At 45.6% G+C, this 24,145-nt stretch overlaps 1 protein-coding gene across 1 annotated transcript in view; it reads left to right on the forward strand.

The window, feature by feature from the left end:
* Vwf (von Willebrand factor) overlaps window positions 1-24,145 on the forward strand; it is a 126,657-nt gene that overhangs the window by 90,823 nt on the left and 11,689 nt on the right. The window contains exons 34-43 of the mRNA XM_051173265.1: window positions 5,549-5,769; window positions 6,890-7,082; window positions 7,274-7,615; window positions 10,068-10,267; window positions 14,265-14,367; window positions 14,818-14,892; window positions 16,078-16,182; window positions 17,546-17,751; window positions 18,626-18,775; window positions 23,165-23,275. Coding sequence (XP_051029222.1) covers window positions 5,549-5,769; window positions 6,890-7,082; window positions 7,274-7,615; window positions 10,068-10,267; window positions 14,265-14,367; window positions 14,818-14,892; window positions 16,078-16,182; window positions 17,546-17,751; window positions 18,626-18,775; window positions 23,165-23,275 — 1,706 coding nt within the window. The remainder of the gene's footprint in view (window positions 1-5,548; window positions 5,770-6,889; window positions 7,083-7,273; window positions 7,616-10,067; window positions 10,268-14,264; window positions 14,368-14,817; window positions 14,893-16,077; window positions 16,183-17,545; window positions 17,752-18,625; window positions 18,776-23,164; window positions 23,276-24,145) is intronic.

Below are 24,145 nucleotides of genomic sequence, written 5' to 3' on the forward strand. Positions count from 1 at the left end.
GTCAGTGTTGGGAAAAGTGGCCTCTGTGATGGTCTGTTCTCAACAGTGCAAACAGATGCAAGTGTGAGATGCCATCAGAACTGTGTTTCATATCTTACTCTTCCTTCAGAACGTATATAAGGGGACACATTTCCCTCTGGCTTAGGTGAAAATGGTCTCAGAGCTCATGCTATTTCAGATTATTTTTAAGGAATTGTATGCTCACTTGGGTCATCAGACAGTCTCAGTTGGTAACTAGGTGGCTGTGCAATAATTAAAATTTAGAACTTGGTTAGAAATTTTTTTTTATCTTTCCAGACACAGCTTCTACTGCCTGTCTTTGGGAAAAGGAGTGTGGATAGCTTCTCTCATATCTGGGAGCATGAAGAAGGAGATGGATGGGCTGAGGCCACACAGGGCTGTGCATCAACTCTCTTGAGGCTTTCCTGAAGTCCTTCCATGGGCTTCTATTCCCAGGCCTGGTGGCTGCTAACCTTCACACAAGGCTTCTGATGCCTTTGTATTAAGTCTGTCTTGACTCTTTCAGAGTCTTTCCACTCTTTGGCAGAAGTTCTCTTAGAAAGAATCACTTTGAACCCAACCCTTAGCCCTCTTTCCTAACTCCTACCTCTTCCTCAAGATTAGCTCGGCCCTTATCCCACCAATGGGACAGAACAAATGATTCTTCTCAAACATCAGCAAGCATCTCCCTCGCTGTCTGGCCACCTGTGGCCGGAGATCCCTCGCAAGAATTAGACACTGAATTTACTATGACCGAATGGGACACAAACTTACCTCCTACATCATTAGAGTTCTGCTCATTGGGTGTGGCTCTTCCATTTGTCCCTCTTAGGTGATATACAACAAAGTTGCTATCTTGTCAAAGCAGTCTCAGTTCAGCCATCAATACCCCTTCCTTTTGTACCCTTAAGTGAAAGGCGTCAAGTGACAAAACTAGATTGGGGCTATTAAATACTTTCAAATCGAAAGTTCCCTTTGAATTTAGAAGTCTCCCTTGAAATAGTTTTATTGGTATATAGTCATTGTACATAGTGATGACATTCATAAAGATTATAGAAATGTGTCTCTGTCCCCCAGCTCAAGCTTCCATTCATGATTGTTGGTTCAGTTTTTTTTTTTTTGGTTGTTGTTTGTTTGTTTTTGTACTGTGTGCTCAGTCGGAAGGGATTTCAATTCGTATCATCCATATCATACATGCTAGTTAGAGTTCTATCCAAAGAACTTTCCTACATCTCTCATTAGTTAACTAATCAAAATAATTATGTGTGCTCATGTAGCCATGTCATGGACCAGTTGATGGGTGTCATTTGTTTTCTTGCTTCAAAGGTCCCAGACCTAGCTCTTGGGCATCTATCTCTTTGATGTGATTTGGGTCCTCTTGGAATGTTTCATCCTTTTCTTCTTCAGACAGCAAGAAGCCTGGATCTCATTGTCCATGATGTGTTTCCTAATTCTAGAATACATGTGCTGCCACTCTAGTCTCTGTGTGAAGAACAAGGCCATCAGCTAAAGCATTCGTGTGCTGAACTTTCTATTGAGTCTCAGAGTGAGACTTGGCTTTCCAAAGTTATTTACATTACTTGTCCCCTGCCCCCTGATCTTCAGTGGCTATGCTGTTTATTAGTTTTGTTTTTATTGTATTTATTAAATAGGGTGATTGTTCATATTGGTGACATTTCCACACCTGCATGTATGGGGTTTGAAGTTACTCACTTCCCTCATTATTCATTAATTGGAAAGGCAGTTTTTAAGAATGGCTTTTAACTACTCTGTGGTCTGCCCACCACCAATGTTATTCCCCTGCCTTGGTCCCCTCTACCTCTGTTCTTGATTCACCCTTTCTGGAAAATGTTGCTCAGGGGGTTTTGAGGCTTTGTACCTTGTCTTTGAGAATTCTGCTGATGAACTTTTTTTTGTTTGTTTGTTTGTTTTTTTTAACTCCATAAACTATTTGATACCTTTACTTGATATCTGGGAAGTTTTTCTTGGTCTTTGAAGCTGAATGGTTTTGTCCTTATCTGCCCCACCCTGAACCTCAGGGCCAACAGATCTGAGTGAAAATTTCTGGACATTTGTCACATACTATCAATGTCCAGATTCTTCCAGAATCTTCTCAGGACTGAGACTCAGTCTTTCAATGTCAGTTATTTTCTGGTCTCTTAAAGGACTCCGTTCCCGCGTTGTCTTGAATTCCTTTCTGATTCTCTTGCTTCTGTTATACGCTCCTCTTCACTATTATGTTGACTTCTTGCCTTGTTTGTGTTTCTCATTCCATTTCTCATTTTGGTCTATTGTCCCCTGAACCCTTCATTTTTGGCTTAATTTTAGCCGTTTCTTTCATTTTTCTTTCTCCTGAGTCCAATCAGCTTTTTTTTTTTTTTTCCAAAACCTATTCCCATTCTATGTCCTTCTTGCATTTCTGTTTATTTGTTTTAGTTTCTGTATTTGGTCCCACATACTCTAGCACACATGTGGAAGTCAGAAGGCAACTTTGGGAATCAATTCTCTCCTGCCATCATATAAGCTGTGGGAATGGAACTCAGGTCATCAGCTTTGGCAGCAAGAGCCACCTGTCTGGTCTCCTTTTCTTTTCTTAGTTCTTAAAGATAGTAGGTAGTTTTGTTTTGTTTTTGTAAAATTTTGAGTATATTTAAATTGCTGTATATCGTGTCATAGTTTTCTCCCATGACACTTTTTGGGGATAGAATCTCCACTGAGTGAGGAGTGCTGATTCTTCCTGATTTTTTTTAAAGTCACTTTTACAGACTTATGTCACTCTCTTCATTGTGCGGGTCAGGGCCTTTTTTTTTCCTCATTCAATGAAACCAGTTGGGAAAGTCATTTCCTTAGTGACGTGTGCAGAATTTCATGTCTTCTGGTGTTGCAACTCTCTTTAAAATGTCTTTCCAGGCCTCCAGTTTCCCTCTTTGATATTTTTTATGTGTTGCTTCTCAATTGCCAAATACCTTCCCATTTCCTCCCCCTGATTTGGTGCTGGGAGCCTGGGGCCTCACACACACTAGGCGAGCACAGTACTGCCGAGCTCTGTCTGCAGCTCCCAGAGCTTCCTTCAGTCTTTACATTTGCCAGTGGGCTTCTCTAATGCACACCCTTCGCTCTTTGATGTCCACACTATGGTCTTGATGTGGTGCTTGGTTTTAGATACTTCTCTGCTATGTGGAATGACTGTGAGATAACAGGATCTGAAGAAAAGGAGAGAGGTGAGGTTAAATGAGTTCTAGGATACACTTTTTTAAAAAAAAACATTTATTGTGTACACAGTGTTCTGCCTGCTTGTACCCCTGCAGGCCAGAAGAGGGCGCCAGATTTCATTACAGATGGTTGTGAACCACCATGTGGTTGCTGGGAATTGAGCTCAGGACCTCTGGTAGAATAGCCAGTGATCTTAACTGCTGAGCCATCTCTTCCATCCTTTCTAGAATACATTTATGAATAGTATGTTTTAAAAAATATATATTTTGTAGCTCTGTGATAACATTTTATTATGTAAGTCTCAGATTCTTCTTCTTTATTTGGGCTATTTTAACTTTTCCTGTGTCTTGAACATTGGAGTTTGTTAATATATGTGGCTCATTACAATTGGTAGTAGGGGTTGGAGAGATTGGTAGTAGGAGTAGTAGTGGTTAAAAGCACTTGGCGTTTTTTTTTTTTCTAGAGGACCAAGGTTGAATTCCCAGCCCCCACATGGCAGCTCAAAACTGTCTATACCTCTAGCTCCAGATGACCTGGTGTCTTCGTCTAGCATCCACAGACAAAATACATGCATGCAAAATATCCATGCACATCTAAAAAATAAAAGAAAGAGAGAAAAGAAAGAGGGAGGCAAGGGAGGGAGGGTGGGAATGAGAGAGAGAAGAGGGAAAGTAGGGGGGAGAGACAGAGACAGAGACAGATACAGAACCTGGTCAGTAAACTGGGGTACACTGTGATGGTTTGTTGAAAGGTAAGTTGGTATTCTGAAAATGGAAGTAACCGTGATTCTGTATACCTATCACACTGAGATGTTAGGACTTAAAGCTGTTGAATTTCATTTGTGGCATTAGCTTAGTCCTAAGGTTTACAGATCCATGTATCAAACATGAACATGTATGCCATATAGTATTAGGCTGGCATTTAGTTTAGACTGTCACCAGCTCTCATGACAATCCCCAAAGATAGTGATTGCAGTCCCATTATGCAAGAGGAATGGAAAGGATCGCCAAAGCCCAGTATTTAGCCAGGGTCTTAAGCAAGCAAGCTGCAAAACACAATTCAATTCTGAGCTTCTTTGGCTCCAACTTGCTGTATCACAGTTGGTCTGATGGTGGACAGAGCCATTGTACAGTCTTTGTCTTGTGATTTAATGATGCATTGCCACTGGTAATCAGGGCTGTTTCCCTGATATGTCACTATTAACAGCTGAACTAGTACAGATTGTTATTCAGTTTTCCCACCACTATGACAAAATACCTGATACCGCAAAGTTAAAAAAAAAAAAGAAAAAAGAAAAGAAAAGAAAAGAAAGGTTTATTTTTGCTCACAGTTTTGGGGTTTTTGTCTATAGTCATCTGGCTCCATTAATTTTGGGACTATGATGAGGTAGCCCATCTGGCAGGAAAATATGGCAAGAGGAGGCTGCTTGCCTCACGGCTAGTAGAGAAGAAGTGGCTGCTGTGCTATGCACACCCCTAATAACCTAACTCCCTTCAACTCAGTTACACCCCTTAAAGTTCTACTGCTTTCCAGAAGTGCTACCAGCCAGCACTTGCCCAAACCCCGACAGAGTTCCCTAGCAGCACAAGTGCCTGTAGGACTGTGGTACTCAGTCTCTTACTTGGGAAGGGATGAATCGTGAAGGATGTTCAGCTCTGAGAGGTGGTTCCGCCAGCCCGGCCAGTCAGATGCTGTGTTGATAATCAGCCACAGGAATGGTGGGTGTCCCGGCCCTGGTTATGAGTAAGGGGCATGGGTGGGATTTCATATTTTGGTTTCTGTCCATTCACTTCTATAAATGAGTGATGATTTGTGTGGAAAACTCATCTCCAGCTTCATTTAGGTCCAAGAGTTGCTTTCCAATCAGTGGTGCTGGCACATTCAAAGTGGGAATCCCCCACCCCCGCCTGCCCACCACCCACAATCATCTTATGTGGATGCACAACAGTTAGCATTCACATACTGTTTGAGTAGGAACCTTGAGAATTCGCCAGTTATATATGAATGTGGATCCCTGAGTGAGCTCTGAGACCCAGTTGTTTATTTTGGCCCAGGAACTATTTCTCATTCGTACTCTCTTTCGGGATAAGTCCCTGCGGCCACCAGTACTGTTAGCTGAAGGGATACACGTGTCTTCAGGTGAATTTTCTTTTCAGCACCTCATGCTTTCAACGTGACATTACACCCTCGGAGCATCACTGTTTCTTGGGTCAGGTTCCCCTGGAGAGTGGCTGGTTCACTTTGTCTGTGTACAGCATGGCCATGTTGCTGTAGGCATGCATGAGGAGGTTGGACAGTCAGTGTCCATGGTGTTCATCTGTCATCCCCCATGCAGGTGTGTGCACGGGCAGTTCTACTCGGCACATCGTCACTTTTGATGGGCAGAACTTCAAGCTGACGGGCAACTGCTCCTATGTCCTCTTTCAAAACAAAGAGCAGGATTTGGAGGTGATTCTCCACAATGGGGTCTGTAGCCCTGGGACAACACAAGCCTGCATGAAGTCCATTGAGGTTAAGCACGATGGCCTCTCTGTGGAGCTGCACAGCGACATGGAGGTGAGGAGAGCTTGCTGTGGGACCCCTGGCAGGGCAGAGTGGAGCTTCAGGAAACCACACTGGTGCGGGTTTCAGCTGCTGCCGCTGCCTGGGAGTCAGCCTTCCCTTGATTGCAGGGCACTTCCTCCTTCAGAGGGGTTCCTTGCCATCTCCCTAGTCTTGGCACGATTTCATGTTGCTCTGGGTCCAGATTGGGGAGAGCGGATCAGCTTTAGATAGCAAGTTATGAATTTAGTCCCGGTTTCTGGCATTGATAAGGAGTTGGGTTGGCACCAGGACCACGGACGCACCAGGCAGTATGAGCCCAGTACCCAAGGCCTGGGGGCTTTCCAAACAGAAATATTTAGTGCTTAAATCAGGGCCTTTGAAAATATTTAGGGCCTCAAACAAAAACGTATGCCTTCAAAATTTAGAGAGGAGGCTGCCAAGCCTCTAAATAAATGTTTGATTAAATGCTTACAAAAGGTTATATTATGCCAACTTCTTTACTTGTTCACTTAGAAGTCATAAATATTTCATGGTGTGAAAACAACTTGTAGACTAGATTTTCTCACTTGGTAAGAATTCCTGAGTATGAGCACTAATTGCTGAGAAATCAGAGTTAGTCATATATCAAATGAGGAGTCATAGCCAAAGAGATCTTAAAATCAGAGTGATAATAAAACCCTTCCAAAATTTTTGCAACAAAATTGCTTTTGCTGCAGAATGTGAGTGCATTTTAATATGCTTGGTACACTATATGGTGGGGCCTCAGAAGAAAGGCATGCCTGCTCATTTGAAGGGTTCGAAGCCACCCTGTCAGGTGCTTCCTTCTGGGGACACTGCCCCAGTAGCTGGTGCAATGGCAGCTTTCCTGGCCTGTTGGGAAGGGGCCACCCCCGAAGCCTTGGGCTTTCTGGTTTATGCTGCTTGCACAGTAGAATAGCGATCTGTGCTGCCGAGCTCTACAAAGCCCCTTTGTTTTGGAAGAGCTGCTGGCAAACATTAGGCTTGGGCAACTGCAGTCAGAGGAGGGTGAGGGTTGCACAGGGACCCTCAGTAACTTCAGCAAGGAACAAGAGTGAAGGCCTGGGACTTCTGATGCGTAGAACTATTGGTGAACTTTTTCTTGTTGGAGCAGATGGCAGTGAACGGGAGACTGGTCCCCGCCCCTTACATGGGTGGAAACATGGAAGTCAGCATCTACGGTGCTATCATGTATGAGGTCAGGTTCAACCATCTTGGTCACATCCTCACTTTCACTCCACAAAACAATGAGTTCCAACTGCAGCTTAGCCCCAAGACCTTTGCTTCGAAGATGTACGGTCTCTGTGGTAAGAAGGTGTTTACTCATCCTCGTCTGTATTGTAAACCCCGCTGTACTTCCCGGATATGCAGGGGGCTGGTGCTTATGTTACTCAACTCTGTTTCAAGCATGCAGTAGTGAGGGTCAGACCATCCTTGAGGGTGGAGAAGGACCAAGTCTTTGGCACTGCTGTCTTTTATTGTGTTGTTGTTGCTTTAGGAATCTGTGATGAGAATGGGGCCAATGACTTCATGCTGCGGGACGGCACGGTCACCACAGACTGGAAAAGACTTATCCAGGAATGGACCGTGCAGCAGCCAGGGTCCCCATGCCATCCTGTTCCCGAGGAGCAGTGTCCTGTCTCTGACAGCTCCCACTGCCAGATCCTCCTCTCAGCACTGTTTGCTGAATGCCACAAGGTCCTTGCTCCAGCCACATTCCATGCCATCTGCCAGCAAGACAGTTGCCACCAGGAGCGAGTGTGTGACGTGATTGCTTCTTATGCCCACCTCTGTCGGACCAATGGGGTCTGTGTCGATTGGAGGACAACTGATTTCTGTGGTGAGAGTCTCTATATATGTTCCTTACACTGGGTGATGGTGGCGCTCACCTTTAGTCCCAGCACTCAGGAGGCAGAGGTAGGGGGATCTCTGTGAGTTCATGGCCAGCCTGGTCTACAGAGCGAGTTCCAGGACAGGTTCCAAAGCAATACAGAGAAACCCTGTCTTGAAAAACGAAACAAAACAAAACAAAACAACTTGGAAACAAATCAAGGATGGGGTTATTCACACTCTGGTCTTCAGATTCTCATCTGCCTAATGAAGATCAAAATCCCTATGTTTCCTATTAGGGTTCCAGTTAGGGTCTAACAAGACTATAGATAGAGAAGACCTTTGAATGCAGAATTTTTATGTAGATAAAAGTGTATTTCTGTAATTCAAATAGTTGCGAGTTTACTGTTTTAGACACAAGCAGGTAGACATCAGCTATGTATTGCATAACCAGTAATGCAGAATTTGAAATTCTACCAATGGGGAACAAATGACCATCGAGCAGGATTCTGAGGTGGGAGTGGCATTTTGCCTTTTGACTCCTCAGACGGCTCCCTATCAAGGCCAGCCTTCCTAATTGGACCTGCCCTTTGCTTATCATTTGAAAAGCACAGACAACCAGTGTGAATCGGATATGGACTCTGCTCTCACAGGAGCTAGAGTGAAGGACACACTCTGTCATCAAGTGGGATCACTGACATTGTACATGCTGGTGTGTCTCACTCAGAGTCTGTCACCACAGAGATCTCAGCCTCTTTGACCGGGAGCTGAGGACTTGAGCATCTCAACTAGTGATTGGCTATTCTCTAGTCTTCCTGAGCCCTGGGTTTGGCAGAATAGAGGAACTGGACTGCCTCACCCATGTCCCCAGCCATTTTTTATTTCATTGCTTTTGTACCAGGCTTTTTTGTTTTGGCCTACCAACCAGATCCTAAGTCACGACACAGAGACTTCTTATCAGTTACGAATGCTCAGCCTTACCTTGGCTCTTACTTTAACCTGTTTCTCTTTATGTTTTGCCCCAGGAGTTTTAACCTTCATTCTTTCCATATATCTTACTTTCCTGATGTCTCTATGTCTGTCTGTCTGGTGGCTGCCTGGCTTCTGGCCCAGGACATGCCCCTCTCTTTCTCCTCGTTCCCTCTTCCTTCTTCTCTTCTCTCATTCTTTTTGAGTCCAGATCTCTCCTTCTATTTATTTGCCTGCCAGCCTCACCTATCCCTCTCCTTCCTAGCTACTGGCCGTTCAGCTTTTTATTAAACCAGTCTTTTCATAATTAAACAAATGCAGCATAAACGAATGTAATGCACCTTCACACGGTTAAAGTAATACTGCCAGCATAAACAAATGTAATACATCTTTACATAGTTAAAACAATATTCTGCAACAGGGTGTTATCCAATTGGATGGTACTGCTTCTATTCTATCTGCCTGCAGCCCAACAGGCGGCTGCTGCGTTGTGCGTTATGGAGAGCACTTTCTCCTCCCTCCTATTTATTGTGTATAAAGAGTTCTGTCTGCATGTATGCCTGCAGGCCAGAAGAGGGCACCAGCTCTCTTTACAGATGGTTGTGAGCCACCATGTAGTTGCTGGGAATTGAACTCAGAACCCCTGGAAGAGCAGAGAAGCCAGTGCTCTTAACCTCTGGGCCATGCCTCTATGCCTCTAGCACTAGAGAGCATCTTCTGTGTTTACTTGCTGTGTGTATGACCTCATTAGACAATGCACACAGAGAACCCCCCCCCCCCACTGTGCTCTAGGCTTCTGGAAACCACCACTGCCCATGTGAGTATGGCCATGTGAGGAAGTTTGCCCAGCCAGGTTACACTGTGAGAGGGAGTTCCCTGGTAGCTTCTTTCCCAAGGCTTCTCCTCATCACTATGGATTCTTTATTTAAGATGTTTTTTTTTTTTTTTTAAAGTCTTAGATATGTCTGTATTCCAAGGAAAGAATGTCAGAGTTTTCACATAATTGGTTGGGATTGTATTTAGCTGCAAGTGGCAGAGAAGTAGGAATTCCTGTCATTTGGATGATCAGAGGGAAGTGGCATCATTGACACTGGCCATAGTCATTATCCCCAAGGTTTAAGATGCAGCTCTAGGTATGAAGTTCAGTGTCCAACTGTACTACAGGAAGGAGGCACAGTTGTCTTTCTAAAATAAAATAAATTCCCAGAGCCCACCAATAGGGTACTTTCTTCCTCTTGTAGTTAATTGGTCAGAGCTTAGCCGTGTGACTTCACTTAATCACACAGGAGGTTTTGTATTCTTTATTCTGAGTGCTTATATGCTGAAGCCAGATTTTTAGTATTGTGGAAGGTGGAGTGAATGGACACTGGGGGAGACTGGGTCATGTCTGCTCTAGCAAGTTTGTCAGATGCTTGGCCATCTTGAATTTGCTGTGCTGCTTTTGCTTCTGGCTGGTGTAGGCTGTTGCGAATGACCTCATTCTCTGTCTGCAGCTATGTCGTGCCCAGCATCCCTGGTATATAACCACTGTGAGCGTGACTGCCCTCGGCACTGTGATGGGAACACTAGCTCCTGTGGGGACCACCCCTCAGAAGGCTGCTTTTGTCCCCAACATCAAGTCATGATGGAAGGCAGCTGTGTTCCCGAGGAGGCCTGCACTCAGTGTGTTGGGGAGGATGGAGTCCGGCATCAGGTAGGAGCCTGGCATCTCCACCTTAGTGGGTTGGCCCCTTCCACTTCCCACAGCAGAGCTGACTCTTAGGGAAGCATCGAGGGATAGGAAGGAAGCAAAGGAAGCATGCATAACAGATTTGAATTCAGACAGATCTGAGTTTAGATCTCAGGTCTCCCGTGGATTAGCTGTGGGACCAAACTCCAAAGTTTTAGCACATCATTTAATATTATTTTTATTCATGCAGGCAGAGTGATGTAAGAACTCAGGAGGGAAGGAGAAAATAACATTAGATGATACCAGCCATTATTCAGACATACTATGTATTTTGTATATTATCTCCATGTTCTTTAAAGATAGGTTTCTTTTCCTCCATAGCATTTGTAACCACCTGTGGCCAAGTGAATTTAAAGAGCATAGATAAAAAGTTCAGTACCTTTCTTCATTGTGGGATCCTTTACTGCTTTTAATGGACTAATATACATTGCAAACGTTTCAGAAGGTTTTTGTTTCTTTAACCCATTTGATTATGAAGCATGTGTGTGTGTATGCATGCTGTGTGCATGTATGTGTGAGTGTGTGTGTGTGTGTGTGTGTGTGTGTGTGTGTGTATGTATAAAGCACCCTTTCAAGTCAGGTTCTACCAGAAGATGCTAGTTTAACCCACATTGCTTCGGGGAAAATCATCGGGGAAAAGCTCAGTCAACTTTCCCATGGACCTAGCTTGTGGAGACAGGTTTAATGTTGTACTCAGAATTTGAAGCTCAGTGTGTCTCCAAAGACCTGACCTTTCTATTATTGGGATGATTTGCTTGGAAATCATTGAGTTGCCAGTTCTTTAGCTTTCTGGGGACTCATGAGCACACTCTCAAAGGATATTCACCAAACTCTTCCATTGGTCTATGATGCAGTCTTCTCTCTTCCGAGTTGATAGCATCTCTATTTACAAGATCAGGTGCATAGCAGTCCTGTCCTTCATCATTGTCAATGACATCAGCAAGCATAGTAGATGTAGGAACCTATTTAGCTCCTAATAAAAGGGAATGTGGTCTCAAGATCTAACATATCCACCCTCACTGTCTTAGTTAGGATTTCTATTGCTGTGAAGAGACATCATGACCATAGCAACTCTTACATAGGAAAACATTTAATTGAGATGGCTTACAATTCAGGGGTTTAGTCCATTATCATTGTGGTGTGACATGGTGGTGTGCAGGCAGATGGTGCTGGAGAAGTAGCCAAGTGTCTGTTGTACATATCGAACTGCAGGCAACAGAAGTGCTCTGAGATACTGGGCATGGCTTGAGTGTATCTGAAACCTCAAGGCTCACCTCCACAGTGATAGACTTCCTCCAACAAGGCCACACCTCCTAATAGTGCCACTCCCCATTTTCTTTCAAACTAGCACAGTCACCAAGGAGAACCATTTCCCTTTTATGGCCCAGGTGGAGTGGCTTACCCCTGTATTTAGTCACAGTTAGTGGAGCTTGTGGTAAAGCTAGCCAACCAAAGAGAACGAAGCAAACAATGGTCACAGTAGCTGCATTGTTTTGTCCATGAGATTGTAAGCCAGGAAGTAGATCAGTTTGATTTCCTCCAAACCCCTGTGGGGTCATTATCACATGTCATATTTAATGGATGAGAAGTCCAAGGTTCATATGGCATGAATCATATGATGGGATTGCTGTTGACAGCGTGGAGCTCGGGAGGAAGTGCTGGCTAAGATCTGCACTGACTGGTGCTGATGTGAGCATGCATGAGCAGCACTGGTGACTGGGTGGGGTCTTTTGTTGAGGTTAGGTGTTGAACTTCATCCCAGAGAACCCCCATTTTCTCACCATGGATAGGTGAGTAGGGAAGAAACCCCAGGCACACGGGTCCGCCATATTCCAAATTGCCAAACGAATTAAGCCCTTGGATGGAAGATTCCCCATGTGAGTTGGCAAAACCTCACATTTCTCTCCCTGATCATCAGGGCTCCTGGGCTCCTGCTGGGGTTCCAGTGATGCAGAACATTTGTGAGTGGCGTTAATGCTGGTAGTCATTCCAAACTGTGGGAGACACCAAGAGGAAGTCTTGCCTTGCCCTCTCCCTTGGCCTCCTGTGGTGAGAAGTAAGCTCTCTAGCTCAGTGTTCCTGCCTCCATGAGTGTTAGGAGACTGCACACCCCAAAGGAAGGAAACGTGCTACTTTTACTGTAATGCCTTGGTGTGTTCCACCCTCTCTTCCCCACTCCTCCCTGACTCTGTTTCTTCTTTTATCTGTTTCCCTCACTTTACGGACAACAAATTGGAATAGGCATATGAGTTGCATTAAGGGATCTGTCCAAAGAGTCCACGATTTTGGACATAAGAGCAGTTTTATATTTGAAAAAAAAAAGTCAAGTATAGAATTAATCAAAACCTCTGATGAGAACACAGCCGGTTTTAGTTATTCAGAAAATAGAGTTTAAATGGGAGAAAACAAGCGCTTATCCAGCCACCTGTGTTCCCAGCATCCGTTTTAAAGCCGAGAAAGAATGAAAATCTAATATGAAGAACATTTCCATTAAATGAATTTTTAGACTTAAACAGAAAGCCCAGAAAAACCTTCCTTCAGGGAAATAACCAGGGCTTAAATCTGCTATACCCCGGGAAAAGGAAAAATATTTACCAGTTTCCATAGCTCTTGTTTGTTTTACAAAATGCACCGTGGAGATGTGAACTTTTGTAGCGGGATCAGATGGGGTCTGGAGTCCTGCACAGGCTGTCAGCCTCTCACGGGAGTGCTGCTGGTGCAGCACCGTTCATAGTGACCCCCTCAGCTCAGCAGGACATTCATGCCTTACCTAGGAGCCTGTGGCCTGGCACCTCATTTCTCCTGAGGCTCTAAAGCTCTAGCTCAGGCTAGGGGCTACATTCCTTCCAACTACTGGTGGGTGGTGTATGATGGCATACGTGTGCCTTTTGACTGGCCTTGACCCCACACTCTGCAGGCTGTTCCTTTGGTCTCTTAATTTAACCTTGAAATCCAGATATCCTTATTGCTGTTCTGTGCCTTGATCTGGAATCTGTGGGACAGTTCATTCAGCCAGCAGACAGCTTGGGCCTGTGTAGTAGCGCCCCCTGCTGGCTGCAGTCAGGTCTGTGGCGTCTCCAGGGGCTGAACTTCCTTCACTCAGTCTCTCAGGGGCAGTGGATTCCATGTCCTGCCTTGGGTGTGCTTGGCTAAAGCTTCCTAGGAAGGCTGAAAGTCCTAGAGAAATAAATTGAACACCCACTTTGGGGTGCCTTTCTGATGATGGGTTCCAGACCATGAGTCTGTGTGTGCCTCAGTGGGAGGGATGTTAACCCCACAGCTTTTTCAGCACACTCTCTGATAAGCGGAAAGGTTTATTTTTTAGATACCTGCGGTCCACATTTAGAGAGCGGAAGGACAAGAGGGAGCCAGAACATCACAGCCAGACTCCCTCCTTCTCAGCGGACACTCACAGCTTCCTGCCCCAGACGGGAGTCAAAGTCCTGTGCACCTTCCCAGTCTTGGCATGACATAGCATCTACAACAGCTTCAGTCTTCTGTTTGTATTTCTCTCTCTCCATCACCTCTCCCTCTTTTTCTTCTTTCTCCTTCTTTTCCCATACCCTAACCCTCATTTTTTCTCCCCCCCTTGATACAAGCTCTTATATTTAGCCCAGGCTGGCCTCAAACTCCAGATCCCACTGTCTCTGTCTCGCCAGTGCTGGGATTACAGGTACACCCCACCCCTATTCTGCCCTTCTGTTGTTCTCTGCCTCCAATCCCCCCCTCCTGTTTATAGTCAGCAGCTTGTCTGTTTAACACATTTCTTTCTGACATAGGGTCCTGTTACAGGCAATGCAAACTCAAGGTTGCCACAGGTTTCTGGCCCACCTGCCTCATCCACTACACCCAGGCGCTCAAGAGGGCAAGCCAAGCCATGGGCTTGAAGTGCTGACTCCCATGAACATGGGGCTCAGATTACAGAGTCCCGTACCCATGCTTAGCCTTGCTTCTCCCACAGTTCCTAGAGACCTGGGTACCAGACTACCAGCCCTGTCAGATCTGTGTGTGCCTCAGCAGAAGAAAGGCCAACTGCACTGCGCAGCCATGTCCCACAACCAGAGGTAAGCCTCTGTCTGATGCCCTTGCAGGAAAAGGATTCCATGCCGCGCCCCCCCCCCCCCCCCGCCATCTTGTCATACACATGATGGGCCAAACCAAATAAAGGCCGCCTGGGGGCCTGGGGGCGTTTTTCTCTGTGAGGCCACATTCCACTTGCTGAGGTCAGGAGTCCCTTTGGCACCTGAGTAGATGCACTTGTACTTCCGCCTGCCTTCCTCCTGATGCTTTCAGAGTCCCCTGGAGGCGAATCTTGAGGATGCTACCGAGACCCATTGTGGAAACTCATTCTGTCCAGGAATCTATTGTATCTAGCATCCTGTCCTGGTCCCCATGGTCCAGATCTTATGAGAGTCCCATGTGGGGTCTGTGCTGGATTTTTGTGAATGAGACCTTTTCTAGTCTAGACCATAGTTAACTATTTTTCTCTGAATTTTGTGGCTATTCTTCTCCAGCTCCCACGTGTGGCCCGTGTGAAGTGGCTCGCCTCAAAGAGAGTGCAAACGGGTGCTGCCCAGAGTACGAGTGTGGTATGTGCCCCCCCCCCCCCGCCTTGGTCCCTGTCAGCAAATTCCTCCAGGGTACAGAGCTCAGTCCAGCCCCAAGTGGGTCAGACCACAGACACCCCGAAATGCTCTGCTCTTAGTCACAGGGTGAGTGAAAGAAGGTGGGAGAGGGCTGGCTGGACTAAAAGGAAAACTTCCAGAAAACAGCTTTCTACAAAGTGGCTTTAAGTGTGAGGTGTAAGAGCGATAATAGCACGGGGCGGCGATTATTGCCGGAGCCACAGAGACTTACTGAGGAGATGCTTCCAGTGAGACTCCGAGGACACTGGCTATGGGCAAGGCCACATGCAAGCTTTCAGCAAGTGACTGTGTGGGGGAGGGGGCGGGGGCGGGGGAGGAGTGGTGGTGGTGGTGGATGACTGCAATTCAGGGACTTCAGAGATGGTAGAGGGGCTGCATGGCAGGGCGGTAACAGCATCCTCATATCTGTCTCTTCAGATGTCTTTATTAATTCATTCTCCAAAGGCAGATCTTCAAGGGAAAGGCTAAGGAACTAGAAGAGAAGCCAGGATTCTGGGAAGGTGATTTATTCTGATGAAATTTATCAGATATCAACACAAATCTTACAGGCAGTTCAATCTGGTTTGAGAACACTATTATCAAACAGATCTCCAAGTGTTAGTGGTAGAGAAAACTGGGGGTTCGTTTGGTCCAGCTTCCCAGCTTATAGACAGATTTAAATATCTGTAATGTGCTAGGGACTGCAATTTCATTAGTTCATGGAATCCTTGGGCTAACCTGGTACAGAAGGGGAAACTGAGTTCTAGAGGATTCAGACTTAGCTGAAAGGCTACAGATCTTTGCAAGTGATAATATTAGTTCATGAGAAGATGACATGATATATGCTATCTATCTATCTATCTATCTATCTATCATCATTCATAGTTTTTCTGTGTATCTAAGCATCTACTCACCTAGCTACCTACTATCTGTCTCCCATCCACCTACCCCTTCCACATCCATCCATCATTTATCCAATATGTCACCCCTCTTTCTTTTTAAATCTCCATCTCCACCTGCCTCTGTTGGTCATCACCATCCTCTTAAAGTTATAGAAATTCACAGGAGAGGGCATGCAGAACTCACTGACCAGCAATAAGAGAGTAACCTCAACAAGACCTATATACATCCCTCTTTCTTGAATCTCAGTGTGTGACCTGGTTAACTGCAACTTGCCTCCGGTGCCTCCGTGTGAAGGAGGGTTCCAGCCAACCCTGACCAACCCCGGAGAATGCAGACCCACCTTTGCCTGTGGTAAGGCTGCTGTGGGTGAGGAGTAGCTGTGGGGTCACTCTCTCCTAGCGTTGGAAAATCATCTTCTGCTTTGGGGACCAAGCTGGTTTCATTTCCCTTTTCAGCTAGCCGAACCTAGGTTTAGGGTACGCTTGGAAAACAGGGCTAGGCTCATGTCTAATTGAGACAGCCCTGGCTATATCAACTGCAGGCATACCAGTGTGGGCATAGCTGCAGCCATGTCATTTTGGAAATACATTAGACACAGATAGGGTGCTGGAGAGGTACCTAGTGTCTAAGAGCACTGACTGCTCTTCCAGAGGACCCAGGTTTGATTCCCAGCATCCACAGGGCTCATAACTGCCGTTGACTACAGTCCAGGGGAATCTGACACTCTCTTCTGACCTCTGAAAGCACCAGCTACACATGTGTTGCACAGATATACATGTAGACAAAACACCAATGCACTTAAATAAATTTCAAACAAATAAACACAAAGCAGATGATGGGACTCAGACAGTTGGACTTCAAACCCGGTAGTTACTTGCTGGCCTCATCCTCTCTGCCACTGAGTGGAAGGCATGTCGCCTTGCTTATCTTCATCACTGGCCCTTAGTTTCAGACTTAATAGGGTGTTTTTCTCTGTGGGTTTCTATATTTAATCATAAAATACATTTTTTTAAGTATTGAGGTGGGCTAAAATTAGACACAGTGAGACACAGAACTCTGTATTTAGTTATCAAGGGTCCCTTTCAAGTCTAAGGGTGTTCTTGGACGTCTACTTTGGAATCTCACGCGAGTTCCTTGATGTCGGCTTTGGGGATGGAGGGGGTGCACACCAAAAGGAAGTTGGAATTAGGTGCAGGTGCAAGGCTGGGCTTGAACATTTATAAAATAACCTTGTGGTTGTGACAGTGTAGCTGGCAACCTTTCACTTGCCCGTTGTTGGAGAGGGTAAGCCTGGAGGGTGATGTACTCAGGTGGGCAGAGGATCCTGTTAGCTGTCAACATACACAAGTATCTACCAGCCATGATTTGCCTAGATCCCTCTGGGTTTTAGGGATTGTGTCTGGTATCTCTCAGAGTTAGTGGTTGGGAGGATTGTGTGCCTCATCAACATGTTCTTAGGGGTGGTAGTACAGTGATTGAGTGGCCTCCCCGTTTTCCATAAGGGTTCCTAACCTTGCATCTCTCATGAATGCTGCATTCAGAAGACTGGCCACTTTTGGAATCTGAATGTCCTATAGCCATCGAGCTGGGTACATGTGCGTATCTGACTCAATAGCCCGGGTCTAAGGTTCCCTAGAACCAAGCACAAAGGAGTACTAGTAGAGGACAGTGCTCAGTGTGTCAGGACTGAGGGTGTCACCTGTGTTCATTCCAGCCTGCAGGAAAGAAGAGTGCAAAAGAGTGTCGCCACCCTCCTGTCCCCCTCACCGGACGCCTACCCTTAGAAAGACCCAGTGCTGCGATGAGTATGAGTGTGCTTGCAGTTGTGTCAACTCTACAGTGAGCTGCCCACTTGGGTTCCTGGCCTCGGCCACCACCAACGACTGTGGCTGCACCACAACCACCTGTCTCCCCGACAAGGTAGGCACTGCCCAACTCTGATTGGGGCCATGGCTCACTCATAGCTCCTCACGGATCTGAACTTCCCAGCCCTCCTCATCCTTGAGCCAAGGGTGAGCCATCCGTATCCCATCTCACTCACATGGAAATTTCATTAACTCAGGAGGTAGTGACAATGAATCTGCTATGTGTTCACATGGCTAGATGCTGAGGTTGCAGGCAGTGTGTGGCTTTAATAGGGTTAGCCAAAGAGATACTGTGGCTGCAAGGATTATTTAGAGAGTAGTTAATAGTTTACTCATGTGTTCATTACTTTCAGTTTATCCATGCACCCATGCATGCACCCATGCATCTACACATGCATCTATTCACTCCCCCCTCCACACTCAGACTACAACAATCTTTTAACAGATTGGTGTTATGTTCAATGCTACAGGAACCATGCCATTGTTTATGACTTAATAAAGCCACTGAAGATCAGAAAAGCAAAGTAGGCAGCCACCAGCTCTTACCGCTACCTCAGACTGAAATGGGCGATTCTGTCTCCACGAATCCTCAGAGTTCAATACAGATTACACTGTCCTCCACAAAGCCTCAGATTGCAGTCTCTGAGCTCCTGTCTCCTCCCGCCTTATATTCCTTTCTCCATCCAGCCATATCACTCCTGTCTCCACCTCCCTAGTGCTGGGATAAAAAGTGTATGATCCCAAGTCCTGGGCTTAAAGGCATGAGCCACCACCACCTGGCTTCTATGGCTAATAAGTATGGCTGCTGGAATTATAGGTGTGTGTTACCACTGCCTGGCTCACCTACTAAGCCCCTTCCATACAATGGACATCATTAACGATTAAACGACCCCAGTGCAACTTCATTCTCAGAAACCTTGTGTCCCCAGGTTTGTGTTCACCGAGGCACCATCTACCCTGTGGGCCAGTTCTGGGAGGAGGGCTGTGACACATGCACCTGCACCGACATGGAGGATGCTGTCATGGGTCTGCGTGTGGCCCAGTGCTCTCAGAAGCCCTGTGAAGACAGCTGTCAGCCAGTAAGTGAGGCACAAGGTCTGGGTGCTCTGTGAATCATTGGGTTGGGAGGAGAGGAAGGAATGTGGAGGGAGTAAAGGAAGGAAGATTATTTGGTACCTATCTACCTACCTATCTAGAGTGAAAGAGAGAGGGATGGATGGATGGATGGATGGATGGATGGCTAGATAGACAGATAGACAGAATATAGTATAGGCCTTTCCAGGTGTTTCCTCTAGCTAGGCAATGTCTCCTAAAGTTTTCATGCCTCCTAATATCCAGTGAAGCTAAACATCCCATGGTGTAGTCTGTTGATAAAGTTGGAGCCCTCATGACGCAGTTACCCCCCTCCCCCAAGGAGCCCATGTTTGAACATGGGAGCAAGTGAGCCAAGCCTTCAACACATGATGAATGTTTGGAGCAACTTCACATCCAAACCATAGCAGGTTGGGTAAAAGGAAAGAAGTGTGAGAAAAAGATTGCTGTGCCACCTTTCTGCAGTCTATCCTTGGCTAATGGGTGTGGCTGTTGTGTGGTTTTAAGTCCATAGTGGTTTAAGCATCACCTTCTCCCCCCACCTCACCCTCAGACCCCACCCCAGCTAACCTGGAACAGACACAGCAAATTTTCTGCGGCCACTCCTGTTTTCATGCATGGCACTGTTTCCACACAGATTGGCAATTTTTCAGACCATGTTTGTAATTTGAGGTCTAGAAAACACGACCCGTGCTTTCCAAATTCAGTCATCTTCCTCTACAGCACCCTGTGCTGGTACACTGAGGACTGCCCAGACCCTTGAAGGAGGGACCACCTACATTAGGGAGGACTGTGGGTTAAAAGAAGCTCGCAGACTTGATCCCGTGTCATCCCTGCATCTTAGTGAAACAGTCATGTTAAAGCAGAGTTGCTGAGCATGCAAGGGCAAGCGCTCGCAGTTGTGGCTGTCAGTGCCCACATGGGGGAGCTGTGCTCTTGAAGCTGTTTGAGGTGTATGGATGATGGAAGTGTGGGCTTTGGAGCAAGTTCTGGAATGGGAGAGTTTCCCACTTACCTGCTGTCCTACCCACAGAGGGACTCGTGTTACTTCTGTGACAGTGCATAATGGCAAGAATCCATTCTGAGCCGTGTACTGTTGGGTGACTTCATAGTTGTGAGAACATGGCAGAATGTTTATATACAAACCTAGATGGTGTAAATGTCAATCATTCAAGAGGCCTCTTGATGTAATCTAAAGATGCACTTAACACCTGATGCATGAGGTGGGTTCCTGTGTGGCACGACTTGTTTTCAGCAGATTTTTTATTTTACAAGTAGCAGAATACACTCTAAAATAATGGTGATTGCATTGTGCTAGTTGCATATGAGACCTGGAGTTACATGCATGTACCAGAATGCCTGTTCTATTATAATGTTATGCAGCTACTGTCACATATGTGGCTCATTGTTGATTGAAATGTCAATATGGTACAGGATGTTTTATTCACTCTCATGATATTTCTCAGGAGGAAGAAGAGTGAAGGCTATTCCTTATGTTTGTCAATAGGATATGAAGGGCCCGCATAGGAGGTGGAGTTGGCCACAGCTCTTCAACTCATCAAAACCAACAAAGTTTGGGCACTTAGAACCCACAGGCCATTCTGTTAGGCAGTGCAACTAAAACCCCAAATTTTATGTTCTTAATATGAATGAAATCTAGACTCCCGTGTTGAATGCTTGGCTCCCAGGTGGTAGAGCTATTTGGGTGGTGGCAGAAATTTCAGGAGGTAGGGCATACTCGGAAGCATTGGGGGTATGTCTTGGAGATTAGGGCATACTCGGAAGTCTTGGAGATTTGAATCTGGCTCCCATCCCTGCTTTGTTCCCTGTTTCCTGTTCTGCCTTGAGGAACTCTGGTCGCAACTATACAGAAGTAGCTAGTATCCCCAGTGGTGCACTGGGAAGATCCTGGGAAGAAGGATGGAGTCTTCAGCATATGGCCCTCAGACAGCCTCAGCAGGGGATATGGCATCAGAAACTCTCCATGTCTTCCAACTGCATGTCAGCCATGGTAATCATGGCTTGAGGATTGTCCTGCTAAGGACATTAGGGATTTACTTTTCAGTGGTGAATGTCTTTAGGTTGGGTGGATATTATACTTTATACTCATGTCTGTTAATTTGAAAGCCAGTGAAAACAGAATGGAGAAGAGTAAGTTGAAGGGTCTGAGATGAGTCTTTTGATAAGACATATCAATATATACCTGTAAGCTAGTTTGGTGGAATAATGGAAAAGACAAGGAGATGAAGAAAAAATTTCTTTTGTCTTGCTTTTCTGAGATTGTTGGGAGGATAATTTTAGAAAAAAAAATTCTGTAGCATGCTTGGGACATCTGGGCATCAGAGTGGGTCTCTGGGATCAAGGTAGCTAGGAATCACTTGTAATATTGACAGTGTGAGATACATTAAAAGATTAAAGGAGTACAGCCATCCAGATGACTCAGCACTTTTAGAGAGGCTTTAGGGAGGTATACCAGATGCCTAAAGGTGTTGGGTAACTCCTCTCAGGTTTCCCTTTCCCTGGGGTCTTTGCTTCTTTCATAGCATTTGGCATGCCCTTCTTTATAGTGGAGGGCATATAGAGTATATTATCCTTATTTGTCAGCTCTTCCATAGCATCCTGCAGCTCATCTATTCACAGTAAATGACTTGAGTCTCAGTTGATAAAAGGCTGGGGACAGCTTGCTGCGCACTGCCATGACGCGGGTAGGGATGTCAATAAGTCCCTTGGAGATGATGTGAACTTGAGCTAAGTCTCTGGGGTGGTTGCATTTCCCCAGGGAAGCAGTGTTGGTACCTCTTCAGATTTGACCCTGCTCTTGAGTGTGCCTAGGGAACCATGCATACTTGGCATACATGCTATCTGATCAGCCAGCTATTCCTTCCTTTTTAAGGATGTAGCCTCAGGTTAAGCCTTGTCCTGGGTTCTTTGCCCTTAGCTCCAGACTCAGCCACACTGTCATGGTAATTTTTCTTTTTTTTCTTTTTTTGCATATGATATTTAGAGGAGGATTTTGATCTAAGTTTTTTTTTAAAAGATTTTTTTTTAGTTTTTATTTTATGTGTATGATCTATGTGTGTGTACCACATGCATGCATGGTGGCTACAAAGGCCAGAAGAGGGTACTGGATCCCCTATAACCAAAGTTACGCATGGTTGTGAGCCACCATATGAGTGCTGAGAACCAAACCTGGGTCCTCTTAACCACTGAGCCATTCCTATAGCCCTTTAATCTAAGTTATTTATTTTATTTTTATTTTATGTGCATTGGTGTTTTGCCTGAATGTATGTTTGTCAGATCTTGGAGTTACAGTTGAGAGCTGCCATGTGGGTACTGGGTATTGAACCCAGGTCCTCTGGAAGAACAGCAAGTGCTCCTAACTGCTGAGACGTCTCTCCAACCCCTTAATCTAAGTTCTTAATACTTTGGCCGTATTAGAGGATCTTCCAAAGGCAAGATGGACTGATAAACTCCCAGCATGCTAGCCTTCCCTGTGAGGTTCTCTGGGGAAGGTCAGTCTCTTGTCATTTGCTTACCTTAAATATTTAATATTTAAGGTATTTACACTATTAGGTAAATATCAAGGATTCTGACCTCTGCAAATTAGCATGCCAGTCAACTTTGCATCACTGTGACAAAGTACTTGAGAAAATCAACTAGAGGAAAAGTTAATTTTGGCTTGTGGTTTCAATTTCAGGCTGTAGTAAGTAAGGCACAATACATCACCATGGGGAGTGTATTGTGGACCAAAGACATTCATCTCATGATGGTCAGGAAAGGGGAGAGATAGAGGGAGGCCTCAGAGGCAGGCAGAGGTCCAAAATTATCTTTGCAGGGCACACCCTCAGTGATTCAATTTGCTTCCATTAGGCTCTATCTCTAGAGTTTTCTACCATCTCACAATAGCGCCACAGGCTAGGGAACATCTAAGAGCCAAAGTATTACACATGGTGAGAGGTGCCAGAATCAAGATACTCATTTGTGCAGGTCATCATTCTTCAAAGTAAAGGCTCTATCCTAGGCATCTTGGGAATGCATTGCAGTCAACAAGCTGCCCTAGGTTCCGCCATGGCTGAGGTCAGGCTCATCAGGTGTTTCTAAGGGAACTCTGAACTGTCTTTAATATTCATGTGTATTAGATGTTGGTCTCAATGTGGAGTCTTCTGAGAGGGGGTATTGATGTCTTCAGCCTGCAAAGACCTGACTTAATGACCCGGGGCTGGAGTTTCTTGATCACTTGTTGGTGTGATCCTGAGGTCTGTGGACAGCAGGGATGAAAATATCCATCTCACGTGTCTTGGTTAGCCCCAGGGCTCAGTAAACATGATGCCCAGGTCAGAGCCCCCGATTCTCAGGTTTGTCTCTTTGTTTTTCAGGGCTTCTCTTACGTTTTCCGTGAAGGCGAGTGCTGTGGAAGGTGCCTGCCCTCTGCTTGCAAGGTCGTGGCAGGCTCTCTGCGGGGCGATTCCCACTCTTCCTGGAGGAGTGTAGGTCTGGGCCCTGGGGAGTGGGAAGAGGAAGGTGTTGACTTCCAACCTGTGAGTCCATTGTGTCATCCATCAGTCCATCAGTGCTGATCCAGTTTTCCTCTCCCTCTTCTTTGCTTTCCCTCCTGAGAGTGTATCCAGGTATTGGTACTGTTGGAATCCCAGCTGGGTTCCCTTTTCCCCTTAGGAACTAGTTAAAGCTGTCTCAGGCTTCCCATTTTGTGGATTCAAGGAGAAGCCTAGTGGCCTCCCTAAGAGATTGATAAACTGCCAGGGACTTAGGTCTCCTGTTCACAGTGACTCTGAGGTCATGCAGTCCCTTAGGGGTTGGTTGAGGGGGATGGCCTCATCATCGTGGATACTTGGTGTCCATCAGGCTACACAGGCTACAAGCGCTGGGCCCAGGTCTTGGGCTTTTGTGTTTACACAGTGGCTTGAGAGGGTGGAGAAACTTACAATTTGAAGCAGCAATCAGACTGTTGGCAAAGTTCCTCAGCTGTTTCAGCAGGTCTAGAGCTAGCATTTTGCTACACTGATGGTTCCTATCTCTCGTTCTTTCCTGTCTCCTTTGCCTGCAGAATTTCTTCCTGGAGTTAAGAGTAGTTTGGTTAGCTGTCTTTTGTGATCCCTGGAGGTTTTGATGGCTCACCAAGCCATTTTTCTTGAATTATTATTATTTTTTGTTATTCTTTGACAGTTCCATAATTTACATAATGAATTTTAGTCATTTTAATATTCTGTTTCAAACTTTCTCCTCTCCTTTTCTACTGGAGCCCTTCTTAATATGCCTCCCTCCTATTTCCATGCCTCCGATTTGTGTGTGGCCCACTGAGTTCAATTAGGGTTTCTGATGATGGGATGTTATTTATG

This window comes from Phodopus roborovskii, unplaced genomic scaffold (assembly GCF_943737965.1).
Source record: "Phodopus roborovskii unplaced genomic scaffold, PHOROB, whole genome shotgun sequence".
In the NCBI taxonomy this organism is placed as follows: Eukaryota; Metazoa; Chordata; class Mammalia; order Rodentia; family Cricetidae; genus Phodopus; species Phodopus roborovskii.